Here is a 19,501-nt window from a genome sequence, read left to right as displayed (position 1 = left end):
TCTTGTTGGGATTACAATTCCAGTCGTTGTACTCGTGTTCAATGTAAATATGAGCATTGTTGTTCTAATTGTAGAGGGTCCCACCCTAAAATTTCTTGTTCCCGTCCTGCTCAAGCATCCCAGCCCTTTCGAGGGGGGCGCTCTGCTTCTTCAACCACCGGAAAAGGCGATGGGGCCGGGGGGCCAAGTGCCGGTCAAGCAGGGAGCCAAAAATAATTCGGTTGTTACCACTCTAGAATTTTCGTTAGCCTTTTCTCCGGTAAATCCTAAGGCTCTTATTCCACTGTTGGAAGCTTATCCTGATAAACAAGCTGCCTCCTATTTGGCCAATGGTTTTGTATTTGGGTTTAGGATTCCCGTTTCTGGTCATTTGTCACATCAGTTTCCCAAGAACTTGTTATCTGCCAGATCCATGCCTGATGTACTCCGTTTAAAGATCAATAAGGAGATCCAGGCGGGGCGGGTTGCTGGCCCATTCCCTTCCCCTCCTTTTGATAATTTTCATATGTCTCCTTTGGGTGTCGTACCCAAAAAAGCTCCTGGGGAGTTCAGGATTATCCATCACCTTTCTCACCCTCCAGGGTCTTCTGTCAATGATGCCATCCCCGATGAGCTTTGCTCAGTAAAATACGCTTCATTTGATCACGCAGTTCGCTTGGTCAGGTCCTGCGGCAAAGGTGCTCTTATGGCCAAGTGTGACATTCAGTCAGCTTTTAGACTCCTTCCGGTTCATCCGGACGATTTTCATTTCCTTGGTTTCCAATTTGAAGGTCAATTTTATTTTGACAAGGCTATGCCTATGGGCTGCTCCATCAGCTGCTCAGCCTTTGAGACCTTTAGCACCTTTTTGGAGTGGGAGTTAAAGCGTAGGGCTTCTTCATCTTTGGTTACTCATTATCTGGATGATTTTATGTTTGTTGGCCCTGCTAATTCTAACATGTGTCTGGATTTATTAACTGCCTTTTCTTCCCTAGCTGCGGAAATTGGGGTTCCGCTTGCGGCTGACAAGACGGAGGGTCCAGCTAAGGCCATGTCCTTTCTAGGCATTCAGTTAGATTCGGTCAATGGTTTTTCTTCCTTACCTCATTCAAAAATTGTTGTGCTATGTGAACTTTTGAAGCATGCTCTCCAGGCTCCCAAGCTTACGCTTAAGCAGGTTCAGTCCCTGCTGGGACATCTTAATTTTGCATGCAAAGTGGTGACTCCTGGCAGAGCTTTTTGTGCTAGATTAGCCAGATCTTTAGCAGGTCCTCGGCTGCCGCACCATCACATTAGGATCACAAAAGGTGTTAAGGATGACCTTCACATTTGGCTCCAATTTCTCAAGAGTTTCAACGGTATTGCCATTTGGCAGAGAACCTGGCACATTAATGATTCTTTGCAGGTTCATTCAGATGCAGCTGGGAGCATCGGTTTTGGTTTATTTTTCAATGGCCACTGGTGTGCCGAGCGCTGGCCTGAGGCCTAGCAAGGGTCAGACATTCTCAGGGATCTGACATTCTTGGAATTTTTTCCCATTGTTGTGGCCATTCACATTTGGTGCTCTCAATTTTCAAATAAGAGAGTCCTTTTCTGGTGCGACAACCAAGCTGTGGTGTCAATTATCAACAAGCAGTCAGCAAAATCCCTGAGGGTAGTGAGTTTGTTAAGGAAGTTTGTGTTGTGTTGTTTGATTAACAATATTTCCTTCCTAGCTAAACATGTTCCTGGTTTAGATAACGGCATTGCTGATGCAATTTCTCGTTTTCAGTTTCAGCGATTTCGACAATTAGCCCCGGAGGCAGACCTTCAACCTACCCAATGTCCTGCTTCAATGTGGGAGGTTGGCTGTCTGAAATAATGGACGGGATTTTGGGATCCATTGCTCCTTCCACTTTAATGACTTACAAAAATGCCATAAGAAAGCTGGCAGATTATTTTAATTGCTCTAGAACTCAGCATGTTTGGCCTTTGACCACCGAGGTGGTTTTGCGTTTTTTAGTTTGGCTACGCCACAATAATGTGGCTCCTAAGACGATGTCCATCCATTTGGCTGGTATTTCTTTTTTCTCTAAGGCTGGGGGATTTGCTGATCCATGTGCCTCCTTTTTGGTAAAAAGGGCGGTTGAAGGTTGGAAACGTGCTTATGCTTCTAATAAGGACACAAGACGACCTATATGTTTACAATTGCTCTGTAAAATTTGTGCTATTCTTCCTGTTATTTGTTCTTCAAAATACGAAGTTCAGCTGTTTTGTGCTGCATTTTCAGTGGCCTTTTTTGGCGCCTTTCGTTTAGGCGAAATAGTTGCTGGGTCCAAGAGCGATTTATCCGGCAGGGCACTGCGTGCTTCTGACTTAACATTTATAAAGCACGGTGTCTCTTTAACTTTGCGTCGCTCCAAGTGCGACCAGTTAGGGGTTGGCCAGAATGTGGTGCTACGTCGTTTTCGTGGTTCACCTGTTTGCCCAGTTATAGCTCTTCGACTCTTTTGGGATGTTAGGCCTTTGTTGGCCAAATTTCTTTTCATACATGTGGATGGCTCTCCCCTTACAAGATACCAATTTGTTTCTGTTCTCAAAATGGTCATTTCAAGTTTGGGACTCCCTGCCAGGGAGTTTGGTGGACATTCTTTTCGGATTGGTGCGGCCACTGCTGCTTCTGGGGCTGGCATGCCGGCCAGGGATATCAAGCAAGTGGGACGCTGGAGATCCAAGGCTTTTGCTGGCTATGTTCGCCCACATTTGGATCAATGTGGCGGACATTAAATCGCTCTTGGCAGGGTTGGCGGCAGGCCTCTGAGTAGGCCTTTTGTGGCGGCAGCATAGGCCAGGATCTGAACGTTGGTGGTACCAGGGCTATGGAGTTCTGGTTTGGGAGTCACAAGGTACCCGGGGGCAATGAGCGAAGGCGTCTGGCCATTGCGGGGGCCAGAACGCAGGTGCGCCTCCCGGTGACTAGGGGCTTTGTGAATTGGGGAACGCAAGGCATGGTTTGCGCTCAAGCGGTGTTCCTTAGCCCCTAGGTCATCCCAAGCACCGGGTTGGGACCCGGCTTTGGATAATCAAACAACAGGGTGGTTGTTTGATTGCACAGATCCTGACCTTATGCTTTGTGCCGACCCTACCAATGGTTTAATAAAGTTGTGGCCTTTCTCCCATGTTGGTGTTCTGTGGTTATTTTGACAAGCACATGCAAGGCAAATCTCCCTTCTTTCCTTAACAGCCACTTCTCCAGTGGTCTTCCTAGTCCTGCCACCATACTGCAGCTACATCCTACACTGGTGTAGTTAATGTCACCCAAGAACTACTGATTCTGTATGTATGTATGTACTTTGTACTTCAACTTTTTAGCAAAAACAAATAATAAAAATGTAAAAGAGTAAAAATAAAATGCAAAATTAAAACATGAAAACAAATTTTAAAATAATTAAAACATATCCTTAAAAAGTGAGTGGTTCCCAATCAGTAAAAAGCCTTCCAACAGCAACATAGCTCAAGTCCTACATGATTCTTCACTTAAAAGTGAAAGAAGGGCAAAGGAGACAGTATAGCCTTCCTTGGGAAGAGAGGCATCTCCATCACATTGGAAGCCCAGAAGCACATGGTTGTGACAACAGAGTCATATTTCCATAGCTGTTTGTGACCACTGAGTTACACAGGATGCTTCTCCTGTCTTATAGTATATACAGTCACTCCTCCAAGTCTGCAGATTTTAAATCTGTGGACTTGAAAATCCACGGAGGGATGACCACCATTAACATCAATGGGGTGTGCACCTGTGGCACTTACCCTTCATGCACGCACCCTATTCAAGCCTATTGGGATTTAATATGCACGAGTTTTGGAACTTGTGGGGGTCCAGAGCGGATCACCCATGAGTTCCAGGGGCCAACTGTAGTTTGAGGCTTTTCTTCCCTCAGAACTATCTCTTTATTCCTTAGTCCTCCCATTGGCCCCAATTCTTATCCTAGTCCACTCACTTAATAAGTGACTCAGATATGGGCACCCAGTATCCTTTTCTATTAACTTTTTTATATTTATGGTAGCATACTTTTGATGTTGTTATTTATAAATCACTTCAAGCCACTCCTTTGTAAACAATATGAAAAATAACTTTTGTTTACAAACAAAAAAATTGTATCTCTGGAACTCTGGAACGACCTGCCAGATGAGATCCGTCAGATAACATCATTAGACAGCTTTAAAAAAGCGGTCAAGACGGATCTCTTCCGGCAGGCCTTTCCAGATTAACCATCCCGGCCCAGGTTCCCTGATTCCCTCATTCCTCCCGTGGCCCCATCTTAGTGATGGTTGAGGATCAACAGAGAGACATCAGGGTTTTTAGTTTTTAATTGTTGTTTTTATGCTTTGATATTGTGTTTTAATATGTTATACTGTTTAATATTGTCTTAAGGGGGGGAGGGATAAAGTGTTTTTAATTGTTATATTTTATATTTTACTGTTGTTGTTAACCGCCCGGATTGGTTTGCCAATTATTATTATTATTATTATTATTATTATTATTATTATTATTATCTTTTTGCAGTTGGTTCTCAAAGCTTGTTGTTACAATGTGTACATTACTTCACTTGTTACAAGTTGTCTTTGTTCCAGTTCGCTCACTGACTTGTTTTCACCTGAAACTGTGTTTTATTTCTCTAACATAAGTTCCATCAAAGCCCCTTCATTAGGAGTATGAATCCTATGAAAATCTAGCTCTATTCATAAGTTGCAACTCCCCAGAACAAGGCAGTTATGAGCCCCCATGAACTGGCTCTTCATTTCTCAAAGACCATAACACACTCATCTAATTTCACTGGCCTTCCTTTGTCCTTTTAAACCTCCCTTCTTTACATGGGAGTTTGCATTCTTTAAGGCTAATCTCTTCTCTTCTAACTGCCCCTCTGGCAGTACATGACACACTTGTGTAACTTTATTGGCCTTCTTTTCTCTTTTTAAATCTATCTTCCTTACTTGGGTGTCTAGTGCCTGGAAGAGCTCCCCCACCCCACCAAACAAAAACAAACAATAAAACTGGTGCACTGCTCTTAACAAAAGTTCTTTAACGGAATCTGAGATACACCTTTTCTTTCTGTCAACTATATTTATATATGTAGGGATTGTTTTCCTATGGAAACAAAATCTATCATGTAAGTTGTCACCTGCAATGATACTGGTAACTCCCACCCCCAGGATTTTTCTCAGTGTGAATAAAGCCAATGACAGTAAAGAGAACATGTGACTGACAACCACTTAAGGAAGTCCCTGTAAAAAAAATTACCTCCAGGTTCATCAAGGTAGAAGCTCAGCTCTTTCTTCTCTTCTCGATCATCAATGTGTTCATAAGTAATCTGTGGAACTGACAAAGCTGTCTCTCCAGTATTCATTATAGGTGTGGAACCATTATCACGCCCTGGTTTTCCCTTTCTCTTGTATCTTCTGCTCTGTAATAAAGAGCAGAAGACAATTTTTTGATACAAAAATGTCATAACAAGATTTCAGACTGAAAGAAGCAATGTATAACCAAGATATGATTTCTGCAAAATACATTTATTAAAATAGCATGTATTTTCATCCCAGGGCTATCAAGAAGTGAAAACCCACAGACTACATTATTGTACACCTGATATACTATTATGGATGTTATGTATCTCTGCCCTTTCTGTGCATATGGGCCTATCATAGGAGCATACCACAACTATCCCAGAAGGCAGGATCAGAATACAAATTGACTTTAACAGATTAGAGATCTGGGTCAAAACTAACAAAATGAATTTCAACAAGGATAAATGTAAGGAACTACATGTGTGCAGGAAAAAGGAAATACACAAATATAAGATGGGTGATATCTAGCTTGAAAGAAGTACATATGCAAAAGATCTGGGATCTGGGTAGTCCACAAACTACATGAATCAACAGTGTAATGCAGTGATTAAAAAAAGCCAATGCAATTTCAGAATGCATCACTCTATTCTCCTTTGGTCAGACCTCACCTGGAATATTGTCCAGTTCTGGACACCACAATTCAAGAAGAATATTGACAAGCTGGAACATGTCCAGAGGAGGGTGACCAAAATGGTAAAAGATCTGAAAACCATGCCCTATGAGGAGCAGCTTGGGGAATTGGGTTGTTTAGCCTGGAGAAGAGAAGAGGTCAAAAGGTGACATGATTGCTCTGTTTAAATATTTGAGATAGATGCTTTCTGCTGTTCCAGAGAGTAGGACACAAAGCAACAAATTCAAATTACTGGTATAATTGGAGAAATGGGACACCAGGTGGTCAATTAGCACTCCAAAGGTCAAGAGCCAGGGTATCAGTCAGAAGCCAGGCAGCCAAAGCCAATGGGGGTGGGGGCATGCAAATGAGTAGTCTGGTTTCAGGAAAAGGGCTGAGTCTCTGAGCTGGCTTGGATGTCTATCAGAGAATGAGCAATTGGCCAACGGAGCTGCAGGTATATCAAACTTGCTCAAAACACTCTGGTCCTGCTAGTATCTCCAAGGAAGCCACAACAATTATAATAAAGAGATGTCAACTAAACATTAGGAAGAATATCTCTATTGGAAGAGCTGTTTTGCAGTAGAACAGATTGCCTTGGAAGGTGGTGAACTCTCTTTTTTGGAAGTTTCAAACTGAGGCTCTGGAGTGCTCCAGTTGTGTATTCCAGCATGGCAGTGGGATGGACTACATAGTCCCTTGCAACTCTCTAGTTCTGTAGCATCTATGCCATAAAGTCAGTCTCTGGATCTGCTCTGAGAGTCTTTGATCTTCCTGGAACTATTACACTCGGTATCCTGAAGATGTTGGTTCTAGCTTCAATTATGAAATGTGGAATAATAATAATAATAATAATATTGAAAGTTTACTTATGTCTTCCCGGATGTTCTGAGAGTGCGGGGCGGATTATGTAGGGAGAGGCGTTCCTTCAACTAACTCGGGCCCAAGCCTTGTAGGGCTTTAAAGGTTATGACCAACACTTTGTACTGTGCCCGGAAACTGATTGGCAACCAGTGAAGGGATTTTAATACAGATGTTATATGGTCAGATCTAGGTGTTCTAGTGAACAATCTAGCAGCCGCTTTTTGAACCAATTGAAGCTTCCAAACTTGGTACAAAGGTAGCCCCATGTAGAGCGTGTTGCAGAAATCGAGAGATTACCAGCGCAAATACCACTGCTTCAAGGTCCTTTCGTTCCAGGTAGGGACACAGAAATGATCCATCCATGACAGTTCCTGTTCCGTACTAAAGACCACATCGAGCGTATTACCTTCACAACGTGTTGGCACCGATATCAATTGGGACAGGCCCATGGCTGTCATGGAGTCCATGAACAACCAAGCTGCACCTGATGGATCTGATGAGCCGGCCTTGAAGGAGATGTTCAAGTCCCCAGGACAAGAAGCCTGGGAGACTCCAGCATCAGCTCCGATACCAGCTGTGTCAGCTTGGCCGGGGAGTCTGTTAGGCTATGGGGTGGATGGTAGACCAACAGAATCCCCAAGCTGTCCCTGGCCTTCAGAGTCAGGTAAATACATTCAATGTGATCTGTTTTCCGGACAGGTTTCCTTGTCAAGGTGATGGTACTTTTATGGACTAAGGCAATTCCTCCCCCTCGCCCACTTCCCCTCACCTGCTCCTTGACAGTATACTTGGCTGGGAGAGTCTTAGCCCAGATCACATTGCTATCCTCCCCCAGCCAAGTTTCCATAAAACAAGCCATGAAGTCCCTGGCAGGTCTTTTCAAGTTGGCTACATCACACAAAGTGGCAAAGAAATGGTGCATTTATGCAGTCCAAAGTATGGTGACTGCACAGAGGATGTATTTCATTACATATGTAAAATTTTAGGAAACTTGACACTGTGGGGAAGGAGGCATGGTTTTGTTCTGAGGTTTTTTGGTGAGGGTGTTCAGAAAAATTGCAAAAATGTAAAAAAAAACCCCACTTAAACCACTGAAAACCACTTTATTACTTTGAGAACATAAAATGCATTATGTATAACTTGGCAAAAAATAGCAAATGTTGTATATTTTAAAATATAGTTTATTCAGAAAATAACTACAAAATGATTTTTTTTTAAAAAAACCAACTATTTTTCTTACATGTTCAACTACAATGTACTGAACTTTAAGAAGCCTCTTACGTTTTGCCAGTTTACAAAAATCAAATCAAAACTGGCACAAACAAAAGAAATAGTAAATATTAAGAAACAAGTAAATTAGTTTTCCTTGGAGCCAAGCAAACATAAAACCCTCAGACTCATAAAAAGAAGTGAGAAAAAGGAAAGCAGGCAATCCAAAGATGTGACAAAGTACATCAGTGCTTCTCAGCCTCTTTGATGTGAAGGAACTGGCTCCCTTTGCCATCTGACATATTTGTGTCCTCTGAGAAAAAGTATTATTTCTTTTCTGGAAACTCAACACAGACTGGCAGGCTCAGGCACTGGCACCTGGCTAGGGACCACCATTTTGAATAGTAGTGCTCTAAAAACTGTTACATAAAAATGTACTTTGTATAAAATGTATATTTTAGAAATTGTGAAAGGGGGAGTAATATATGAAAACCTACTCTTAAACATGTTATTTGTCATTCTAAAAGAAATATTTCATAATCCATTTTTTCTAGAAAAGCAAGGCCTTGGAAATAAACTGGGGAGGGGACCTTCCCCATCAATTTTTCTGGATTTCCCCCCACAAGGCATCATATCTCTAATTTCATTTAATTTGAAGACTGTCATGCAAACGATATACTACAACATCTGAAATAGTGCTAGAGGAGCTGATACTGTGGTTTCCTTCCATACTAGTATTAGGTGTCCAGGGGACGGGACTGACACCAACATGACAATGGTGAAGAATTCTGGGAACAACAGCTGGAAAAGTGCAACATGCCCAATGTGATTTAGAAATCCTCTTTGGTATTTCCTTTTTCTTGGGCGTCCCTTTTATTTTCTCTCTTGGTGTAATACTTGAAGCTTACTGTGAAGGCCTTGGGCCAGTAACACTCTCACGGCCTCTCTTATTTCATAGAGTTGTTGTAGCAATGAAATGGAAAGGGAGGAAAACATGCTGCATTGACCTCCTTGGAGGAAAGATGGGGTATAAATGTAAGAAAAGAATGTGCTGACCTGTTTTCGGAGAAGTGGGCTGGATGGCACTGTTGTTTTCTTTGTGTTTTGAGTTGATGTGACATAGATCTTCCATGTAGCTGTGGAGCTGTATGATTTCTCTACTGCATAACACCTCCACAGAGTCTGCAGGAGATTAAAAAGAAAGCACTGCTAATATTATAAAAGGTGAAATAATTTCAGACTTCTCCAACCTAAGCAACTAATGTTACTTCACCTACAAATAATTTGTATATTTGTAATAGGTTTTAGAGCAAATCAAGCCTGAAGGCTTCATAGAAACCAAGATGACTAAACTATTTGCCTGCACCCGCCCCTTTCCCCGCCGGATCGGGGCCTCAGCGGCTAGAGCGGCAGCTGCTGAGGCCCCGATCCGCCGCTTTCCAGGCTGCGGGGAAGCGGCAAAAGGCACTGAAATGTGACAATAAATTCACCTTCTCACATTACCAGGAAGGTGGTGAATTAGTAAACCTTACTATCACTGGCCTTAAGAAAAAAATAGATATTCCCCAAACAATTTTATTCTTCTCTTATATTCTACATATTGTATAAATAGTGTGCAGTTTATTACTTCATTAAACATTTAACATATTTAGAGCTTTAAAAATGAAAGCCAGAATATCAGCAAGACAGTTCAATACATTCTTATGCTGAAATTCCAGGAGCTGCATTTACATCTTATTTTCCTCTGGTGAATTATTTCCTGTTTCAACTAATGCATATTACCAACATTCACAGGTCAGTGACCATATACTAAATTATCCGAATTGTCATTCACAAGTTTGTTCTTCATTTAAGTCTTGCCATAGCACCAAAGACAGAATACTAAATATGAACTTCAAATGGAAAGTGATACCATGAACACAGGAGCACTGAAATGTGACAATAAATTCACCTTCTCACATTACCAGGAAGGTGGTGAATTAGTAAACCTTACAGAAGTGCACTTAACACTGCTTTTCTGTTTTTTTCACATGTATAGTAATAGTTAAAGAGCTCAGGAATATTTCAGAAGGGCTATGTGAAATTGGCTGCACAGTCTAAATACCTTACAGGTACCAGTTGCCATCTGTTATTGCAAGCAAAGCAGGGTCAGACCTGGTTAAATACTTGGATAGGAAACTACTGTACCAAAGAATGCCAAGTGATATAGGCTTTATTTCAGAGGAAGGAACTGGTAAAACCACCTCTGAGTATTCCTTGTCTAAGATAATGCTATGAAACTCATGGGGTCACCTCAAGTTAACAAGTGACTTGTAGACATGCACGTTCACATGCATGCACACACACACACGCACACAAAATTGGCCTCACACCATCTCTGTTTGCAGTTTTTAATCCTTTGTTTGTTAGGGAGTATTATAAAATTCTCATCTAAATTTCAAGCTTAGGATCTAATATTTGTTCTCAAACAGAATTACGGAGTCATAGAAGGTACATCAAGGGGCATGTCATACAATTCCCTGCCACTCTCTGTACCCATTAGCATCACTATGTAACTATGTTCTGAAAGAAATCTAGCCACCAGGAGGCATGCAAGTGCTATGACCTAGGGAAAGCTTTGCTGCTTTCCTCAATTCACCAGAATGGCCTTCTACATACGTACATATGTGATGAGATTTGAGCTCAGTTCTCCTAAATCCCTAGTTAGCACCAATTCAGCAGCTTATTGCTCTCTGTAATTTTCTCTTTTTTTCTTCTTGGAGCTGTGAAATGTTAATAAATGTATTTGTACCTGAATTAGAGATGCTGCCGCAGGTATTTGCCTGTTGAAATGTTTTTGGCGTTGTTTTTGTTGTACTTTAAGCGCAAAGCCAGAACCCAAGATCCCCTGAAAGCCAACAAAAAGTAATTTGATAAAGAAATCCTCCTTTAGTGTTTTGTTTTTGTGTGTGTGTGTGTGTATGTGTGAAAGAAACACTCTAAGGTGCTGAATTTCCAATAAGCCATCTCCCACTCCCTACCCCTCCCATCATTTCAATACTCAACATATGCTATGCAGGTTGAGTTTCCTGGAATCATAAAATCATAGAGTTGGACGAGACCACAAGGACTATCCAGTCCAACCCCGATCAGGCATGCAGGAGCTCACAATCAAAACACCCCCGACGGATGGCTATCCAGCCTCTGTTTAAAGACTTCCACCACACTCCGAGGGAGTCTTCCACTGTCGCAACGCTTACTGTCAGGAAGTTCTTCCTAATGTTAAGCTGGGATCGCTTTCCCTATAATTTGAATTCATTGCTCTGGGTCCTATTCTCTGGAGCAGCAGAAAACAAGTTTGGTTCATCCTCAATATGACATCCCTTAAAATACTTAAACAGGACTATCATAACACCTCTTAACCTTCTCTTCTCCATGCTAAACATACATGTCTCCCTAGGTCTCTTATCATGGGGCTTAGTTTCCAGAACTTTCACCATTTTGGTCACCCTCTCCTGAACACGCTCTAGCTTGTCAACATCCTTCTTGAATTGTAGCGACCTGACCACAGTACTCCATGTGAAGTCTGGCCAAAGCAGAATAGAGTGGTACTATTACTTTCCTTGATCTAGATACTGTGCTTCTACTGATGCAGCCTAGAATCCCATTGACTTTTTTAGCTGCATTTATCTGGAATTCCAAAATCCATTTTTCATGGGTGTTTGACATAGTGGCACCTTTGCTTTCTGGTGATTAATGCACAAAGTATTCAAAATATAAAATTACCTCCAGGCCCAGTGTATCAAGGGTATATGGAACATAAATGAATTTTGTGTTTAGACTTGGATCCTATTTCCAACATATCTCATTATGTATGTATTTGTGAATCAGGTATTCCAAAATCTGTAAAAAATCTGAAATCCAGAACAGTTCTGCTCTTAAGCATTTTGGATAAGAGAGACTCAACCTCTATAGACCATAAACAAGACAATTCCTGCCAATAAACTAAATACCTTCCAATAAAATATATAAAGTTTATGCATCAACCAGCTTCTTCAAGAAATGAGCAATGTTAAGAAATTAATTGGAAATATAAAACATTTTTTCACTTACTGCTGGAAGAGCAAAGAAAGAGATCGCAAACACTGAGAAACAGGATGCTATTGTCTTGCCAATCCACGTCTGTGGCACTTTGTCACCATACCCAATAGTTGTAACTGTCACCTATGCAATACATAAGAAATAATGTAAATAAAGATAGTCTGAAGGTCGCCTCACTTTTTTTTTCTTTTGTGGTAGATTTAAAATTCAGTTGTAGATGGAATGTTTTGGAAATGTGTTGGTTTATTCTAAACGCATGTTTATTTACAAGCCTGAAAACAGATACTACACTGGAATTAGCAAACCTAAGTACAGTCACTAGGATCACTAGAGTCTGTGGACAGACCAAGAGATCAGTTTTATCCTGGTATGTTTTGATGATAATAATATGAAACTGATTTAATGTATGTTTTGTTAAAAGGCTTTGTGTAAATGTAAACACTACACTGGCAATTATGTTCATTCACATTTCATTTTTTGCATGATTGAACAGCTTCTCAGAATCAGAGAGGAGGCCTGCTTGTACAAATTCAGGGCCCATATAATCCAGCATCTTGTTTCCAAGTATGTCCATGTGGATGCTCCTGTGAAGCTCAAAAGCAAGGCATGAAAGTAGCAGCCCTCACCAATTGTCCGCACTCCCAGCAACTGACAGTTCAATTAAGCTGTTTGTACAGTTGTTTGGGAAAATCCTGGGAGAGGGGGAAAGAATGAGCCACCCTTCTTTGTGTAATCTCAGACAGGGGGAGGTATGATGCTGGGGATTGGAACTCCAGGTAAGGCTAAGGCAGGATGGATATTTGAAACATATCCTGTGTTTTGGCCCTTTTCCATCGTTCAAGATCCAGGTTGCTCTATTAGCTCATTCTCTTGTCTGTGGTATTGCTGCTCAATACCAGTTGAGTCCATAACATAACATGACCTGGTTGTGGATAAAGGGGTTGACCTGGTTTGCATTACTGAGACTTGGGTAGATGAGCTTGGCCAAGTCAACCTGGGTATTCAGTGCAGCACCAACCTAGACTGGTGTCAAGAACTGTCCTTTCAACACCACAGTTTGGTGTACCAGCCTTCTGTATTTCAAATAGCAAGAATGGGATTCTATTCCCATTAACCATTTCATTCACAGTAATCATAAGAGTTAGAAGGAAGATGTTTGCAGAGAAAAATGCCATCATCCAGATAAGTTTGCCAGTTCTAAATGGGGGTCACACTTCCCCTGAAAGACTGCATCCACAGCTTGGGGGTGCTCCTGGATTCGTCGCTTCAACTGTCTTCTCAGATTGATGCGACAGCCAGGAGTGCCTGTTATCAGCTTCGGCTGATATACCAGTTGCACCCCTACCTGGAGCAGCGGGACCTAGAAACGGTAGTACATGCGCTAGTAACCTCTCGCCTTGATTTCTGCAATGCGCTGTACATGGGGCAACCTTTAATAATGGAACTTTATAAATAAACCTTTAATTTATATCTCACTTTTTGTTTCCACAATCAAAGTAGCGTACAACCTTTTTAAAAAAAAAATACAATATACAGTCGGCCCTTCTTATACACAGATTTTTTTATACATGGATTCAAGCATACACGGTTTGAAAATGTTCCAAAAAAGTATAAATTTACCTTGATTTTCCAGTTTTTATAAGGGACACCATTTTGCTATGTCATTATATTTAATGGGACTTGAGCATACACGGATTTTGTTATACACGGGGGATCTTGGAACCAAACCCCAGCGTATAACAAGGGTCCACTGTATACAATTCCCCCCACACCCCTAAAAAAGGATTAAACAATTCTGTCCGGAAGCTCCAATTGATACAAACATGGCAGCCAGACTGGTCGCCGGAAAACCCAAGTTCGACCATATTACACCTATTTTAAAATCACTACATTTGCTGCCTATTAGCTTCCGGGCACAGTACAAGGTGTTGGTCATCACCTATAAAGCCCTACATGGCCTGGGTCCAGTATACATGAAGGAACGCCTCCTCCCATACATCCTTCCTGTACACTCCAATCCTCTGGGGAAAATCTTTCACAATCTAGAAAGACCAGATTGGCGGTGACCTCCCGGAGGTCCTTATCTGTCACCGCTCCAAAAGCAAGATCCATCATAGAGGTACGGAGTGGAACCCTCAGTTGTTTGCTGTGATACATTTGTTAAGCACTTGGAGGATGAAGCACTTGGAGGATATATTCATTCAGAAATTGATGTCACATTGATGCCATACTTATTGTAGAGTCTGAAGAACTGTCCTGTGATCCAACTGTCTAGTGATCCAACTGGTCAGTTTTCATAGGATCAGTATGAGTTCCTGAGGCCTGGTGAGGTAGGCAAGATAATTGAAGCAGTTCAGCCCACCATATGTAAGTTTGACCCTTGCACTTCTTGGCTGACAAAACCTAGCAGAGTTGAATTGATTGTTTGGGTCCAGGAGGTGGTGCCTTCTGCTTAGAAGGAGATGGTGGTGGACCCACTCCTGAAGAGGATCTCATTGGATTCAGAGGAATATGAGAACTCCTACTCTATCTTTTTGGCAAGCTACTTGAGCATAAGGTGGCTGGACAACTTCAGATACTCTTGGAGGAAACAGATTATCTGGGCCCATTGCAGTCTGGTCAGGGTGCAATAGTGAAACGGTCTTACATGTTCTGAGTGATAACTTACTCCAATTAAAAAAGGTGGAAATGCTAACCTGTTAATGGGAATAGAATCCCATTCTTGCTATTTGAAATACTGAAGGCTGGTACACCAAACTGTGGTGTTGAAAGGACAGTCCTTGACACCAGTCTAGGCTGGTGCTGCACTGAATACCCAGGTGGAGAAAGTTGGGACAGATAGACTTGGCCAAGCTCATTTACCCAAGTTTCAATAATGCAAACCAGGTCAACCCCTTCATCCACAACCAAGTCATGTTATGTTATGGACTCAACTGGTATTGAGCAACAATACCACAGATGAGAGAGTGAGCTGAGAGAGCAACCTCAATACTCAATAAACTGATAGATCTACAATTCTTTGGATCATCCCTAAAGCTCTTTTGATAAGTAGGGACAGTTATGCTCACTATTCTTCTTTAAGGTATTTTCCCATATTGGTTAATATATGTAAATCAGGGGTAGGCAACCTGCGGCCCGTGGGCCGGATGCGGCCCGGCGAGGCCTTGGGACCGGCCCCAGCCCGGTCCTGCCGCCGATTGCCGCCGGGGCCTTTGGCCTCCCACGCGCAGGGCAAGGGGGGCAATTGTCTATAGAAGCCTCAGAAACATGCATTTATGTTAAAAAAATTTTTAAAAATCAGCAAATTTTTTTTAAAAAAGTGTCCACCATTTGAAAATGTTGTCCTACATTTGTCCCGATTTATTTATTTATTTAATTTTTTTAAAAAAATTATTTAATTATTTTTTTTTGGCTTCGGCCCCCCAGTTGTCTGAGGGACAGCAACCCGGCCCCCGGCTCAAAAAGGTTGCCTACCCCTGATGTAAATAATGAGGTTAGGACTTGTGCCCTCCAGCCCTTCCTCCTCTTCCATCATTGAGCCTCCTCCCCAGGGGGAAAGCCTTGTGATGGAGTAGCCAGGAAGGGTGCATGTTTGCCCCCCCCCCTTCATCACTGGACCTCCTCAACAGGGAGAAATCCCAGCAAAAGAGCAGCCAGAAAGGACACGTGTTTTCCCCTCCTCTCCTACATCATCCCCAGGGAGAAAGCCCAGTGACAGAGCAGCTAGGAAAGACATGCATTCTCCCCTACTGTCCCAAAGGGGAGGGCCCAAATGGGTGACACCCCTCCTCTAGGGTGTCACCTGGTGTAGTCTGCACCCCACGCCATGTTCAGTGAGTTTTGACATTGTGATGATGGTGTTGACAGATTTATGTGGTGTTGACAGATTTAGGAAGGAGTCCTAAGGGCATGCAAAAATACAGAGTGTTTTGCGCTGTTTCATCCAGAGTCAAAAGAGCAGACGTGTTAAAACAGCCAATTTTGGGCTAATTATCTTCTTTCCTCCACTGCCACTTTGGGTGTTAGAGCCTCTGGGTGGTGCCAGGGGAAATGGTTGAATGCTGAGAAGACTTTGGATTCAGTGGTTCCAGGGCTTCCATAATTTCCACCATATTCTCCCCCTGTCTCTGTTTGCTGTGTAGAAGATCAGGCAAGGAGGGAAAGATCAACTAGGGAAGTTTCCACATTGCAGAGGAAGGAGTAGGAATGGGGAATCCAAGCTTGCAGCACTGGCTACATTGGTGGAGGGGAAATAAAAGCAATTGAGCAATTTACTGTGGACCCTGGAATGCATTCCCTGGAGCTCAAGCACTTCACTTTTTCAAAAATGATTTAGAAAATTTTCCTCTAATACCTAGCCACAAAATCTTTCAGCTAGTTTCTCATTAATAACTTGAAAAAAATCAAATACCTGCTTCTGAATATTTCACTGATAGAAAGAGAAACTACCAGGACTGGATAAAAAGCAAAAAAAACCACTTACTACACCCCACCAGAGGGCATCAGCATAACTGGAGAAGCCTGTTTGTCCTTCCTCATCCACTGCATCTTTCTCAGCAAGGTAGACAAAATACGATGAGAAGATCAGTCCCAAGAATCCAATATATAAGGTAGTTATTAGTTCCTAATAAGAAAAAACAGAATTATTAATTGGAAGTTTGGATTCTTGGTAATATTTTTAAAATCCTGTATAGAGATTAACATAGTTGGTTTCTAAAATTATGCATACATGTTTAATATTCTTAATAAACACAGGGTAAGCAAGTCATTACCCTGATCTACTTCATCACGACTAGTGATAAAATACATTTAAACCTTAATAAAAGTTGCATATTAATACTTTGATTGGAAACAGGACCATCAAGAAACTGGCAAACTGGGTATAGAACTCCAATGGACTGCATCAGGCCTGAGAACAGAGGGCTCCCCATTCTGCTTGACGCAAATTCATAAGCATACTATTTTTTCACTAAACTTTGTATCACCACAAGAACGCTATAACTGTCAAAACATATTTGAATCATATTCTGTCACCTGACGATGTATGAATACAACAGATCCTAAGAGCCTCCAGGTCCCACCTTGTCGGTCTACATGAAGCATGCGAAGTATCTGGAGAAACCGGATTCCCCTTCAAAAAAGAATTTTGAAAACATTATAGAGTGAAGTGAACCCATTCGACACAGATGACCCATCCTTGACAATTCAGTCATCATTCTGAATATTTCAGTGGAACGTGAGAGCACTTCAGTACTATTAGTCTAATAAATAGTATTTAGATCTGAGATTGCTAAAAGGAAACTTGTGGAACTGATCAAGCTCCTGAGTTATCTGGTCCCTGGAAATTCTACAAAATTTTAATCAACAAGACATGGCAATGATTTTGCCCACAATTCTACTTGCAACAATAACAAATATCTTTCTTACACTTAAACAGTGTATATCTCTTTTGTGTTAACAGTATATTTTCTTCCATTTTCCCCCCCTTCTTTCCTTATCCATGGATTTTTTTTTATCCACGTATTCAAGCATCCATGGCTTGAAAATATTCCAAAAAAGTATAAATTCCATAAAGCAAGCCTTGATTTTGCCATTTGATATAAGGAGCACCATTTTGCTATGCCATTATATTTAATGAGACTTGGCATCCACGGATTTTGTTATCCACAAGAGATCCTGGAACCAAACCACAGCAGATAATAAGGTCCCACTGTACATACATGGTGTTGTAGAATTTCTTCTATATTATTATTGCTATTTCTACTACCACAACAAATAAACATTTTATAGAAATATTAATGTTTGTGCATAATCTAAGTTGACTCAAAAGTTTCACTATTAGCAGATTTCGAGATTTCCAGTCACACAGCCAACATAAAACTGTATGACATACCTTATTGCAGATGTAGCAAACACTTGTCCATTTGATCCCACACTTAGAACAATAATTGAAGCTATGACAACAATGAGATCTGTTGACAGATATTGAAAAATGTTAATAGACTTGTACACCATGCAATGAAAAAGGCAAAAATAGTTTTTGTGGCTTTTTCAGGCTGTGAGGCCGTGTTATAAAAGAGTTTATACCTGAGGTTTCACCAGCAGCGGTGGCTCGCATGGAACCTACCTGCCCGCCCGCCCACACTTCCATGCCAGCATTCTCTGAAGATACCAGCCGCAGCTGCTGGCAAAATGTCAGGAATAATTTCATTGTATGCAGATAATAATAATAATGTTTTATTTATGTTTTCCCACCTCTCCTGATGGATCAAAGTGGTATTACAGTCAGATTAGACAGTTCAACAACAATAATTCTAGTATTAAAATCACAGTATAAAAACTATGCATTATCTAAAAAATAGTTAATACAATATAAAATCTCAAATTAACATCCCAAAGTATACTCCTATTCAAGAGATAGAATTTTTCATCAAATCTATAAAAGATCAGGAGGGTATGCTTGCCGGAATAGGTAAGTTTTCAGTGCATTCTTAAAGGCATCCAAGGTGGAAGTGAGTCGGAGCTCTTCCGGAAGGTTATTCCAAAGCGTAGGGGCCATTGCCAAATATGCTCTTTGGTGAGTAGTTGTTAATCTCACTTTAGGGTGATCAAGTAAGTTCTTCCCAGTTGTTCTGAGAGTGCGGGGCGGATTATGTCAGGAGAGGCGTTCCCTCAAGTAACTCTGGCCCAAGCCATGTAGAGCTTGAAAGGTAATAACCAACACTTTGTATTGGGCTCGGAAGCTGATTGGCTGCCAGTGTAGAGATTTTAGTACAGGTGTCATGTGGTCTGACCTTGAGGTCCCAGTGACCACTCTGGCTGCTGCATTTTAGACTAGTTGAAGCTTCTGAACTTGGTACAAAGGTAGCCCCATGTAGAGTGCATTAAAGAAATCTAAACTAGAGATTACCAGTGCATGCACTACAGTTTCAAGGTCCTTTCGGTTCAGGTAGGTACCAAGCACTGGCCATCGCATCCACTTGAGATGATAACTGTAGAGATGAGTCCAGGAGTACTCCCAAACTGCGAACTTTGTCCTTTAGGGGAAGTGTGACCCTGTCCAGGACTGGATGACAAATCTCCCTGCCTGGACCTGGGGTACCTATCACGAGTACCTCTGTTTTCTCTGGATTCAGCCTGAGTTTGTTTTCCCTCATCCAGTCCATTACTGACCTCAGGCAGGCATCCAGAGGAGAGGTGCTTTCCTTAGTCACTGTATCAGTCGGAGACATGGAGAGATAGATCTGGGTGTCATCAGCGTACTCCATGTTTCCGGATTATCTGTCCCAGCGGCTTCATGTAAATGTTAAATAGTATGGGGGACAGGATGGTGCCCTGGGGTACACCAGATGTCAGCTCTCTTTTACGAGAGCA

General features: G+C 41.7%; 1 protein-coding gene across 5 annotated transcripts in view; it reads right to left on the bottom strand.

Annotated features, from left to right (window-relative positions):
* LOC149312555 (potassium voltage-gated channel subfamily KQT member 1-like) overlaps nt 1-19,501 on the bottom strand; it is a 383,931-nt gene that overhangs the window by 307,293 nt on the left and 57,137 nt on the right. For all 5 annotated transcript variants that reach the window (XM_089524864.1, XM_089524859.1, XM_089524861.1 and 2 more), the window contains exons 5-11: nt 18,021-18,099; nt 17,162-17,258; nt 16,611-16,751; nt 12,140-12,250; nt 10,839-10,934; nt 9,104-9,229; nt 5,261-5,423 (exon numbers count right to left, since the gene is read on the bottom strand). In XM_089524864.1, coding sequence (XP_089380990.1) covers nt 5,261-5,423; nt 9,104-9,229; nt 10,839-10,934; nt 12,140-12,250; nt 16,611-16,751; nt 17,162-17,258; nt 18,021-18,099 — 813 coding nt within the window. The remainder of the gene's footprint in view (nt 1-5,260; nt 5,424-9,103; nt 9,230-10,838; nt 10,935-12,139; nt 12,251-16,610; nt 16,752-17,161; nt 17,259-18,020; nt 18,100-19,501) is intronic.

Source organism: Sceloporus occidentalis, unplaced genomic scaffold (genome assembly GCF_023333645.1).
Source record: "Sceloporus occidentalis isolate IW3139 unplaced genomic scaffold, rSceOcc1.0.p SCAF_5, whole genome shotgun sequence".
Taxonomy (NCBI): Eukaryota; Metazoa; Chordata; class Lepidosauria; order Squamata; family Phrynosomatidae; genus Sceloporus; species Sceloporus occidentalis.
Note: the sequence above shows the minus strand (reverse complement) of the source record. Positions and strands in the feature narration are given on the sequence as shown.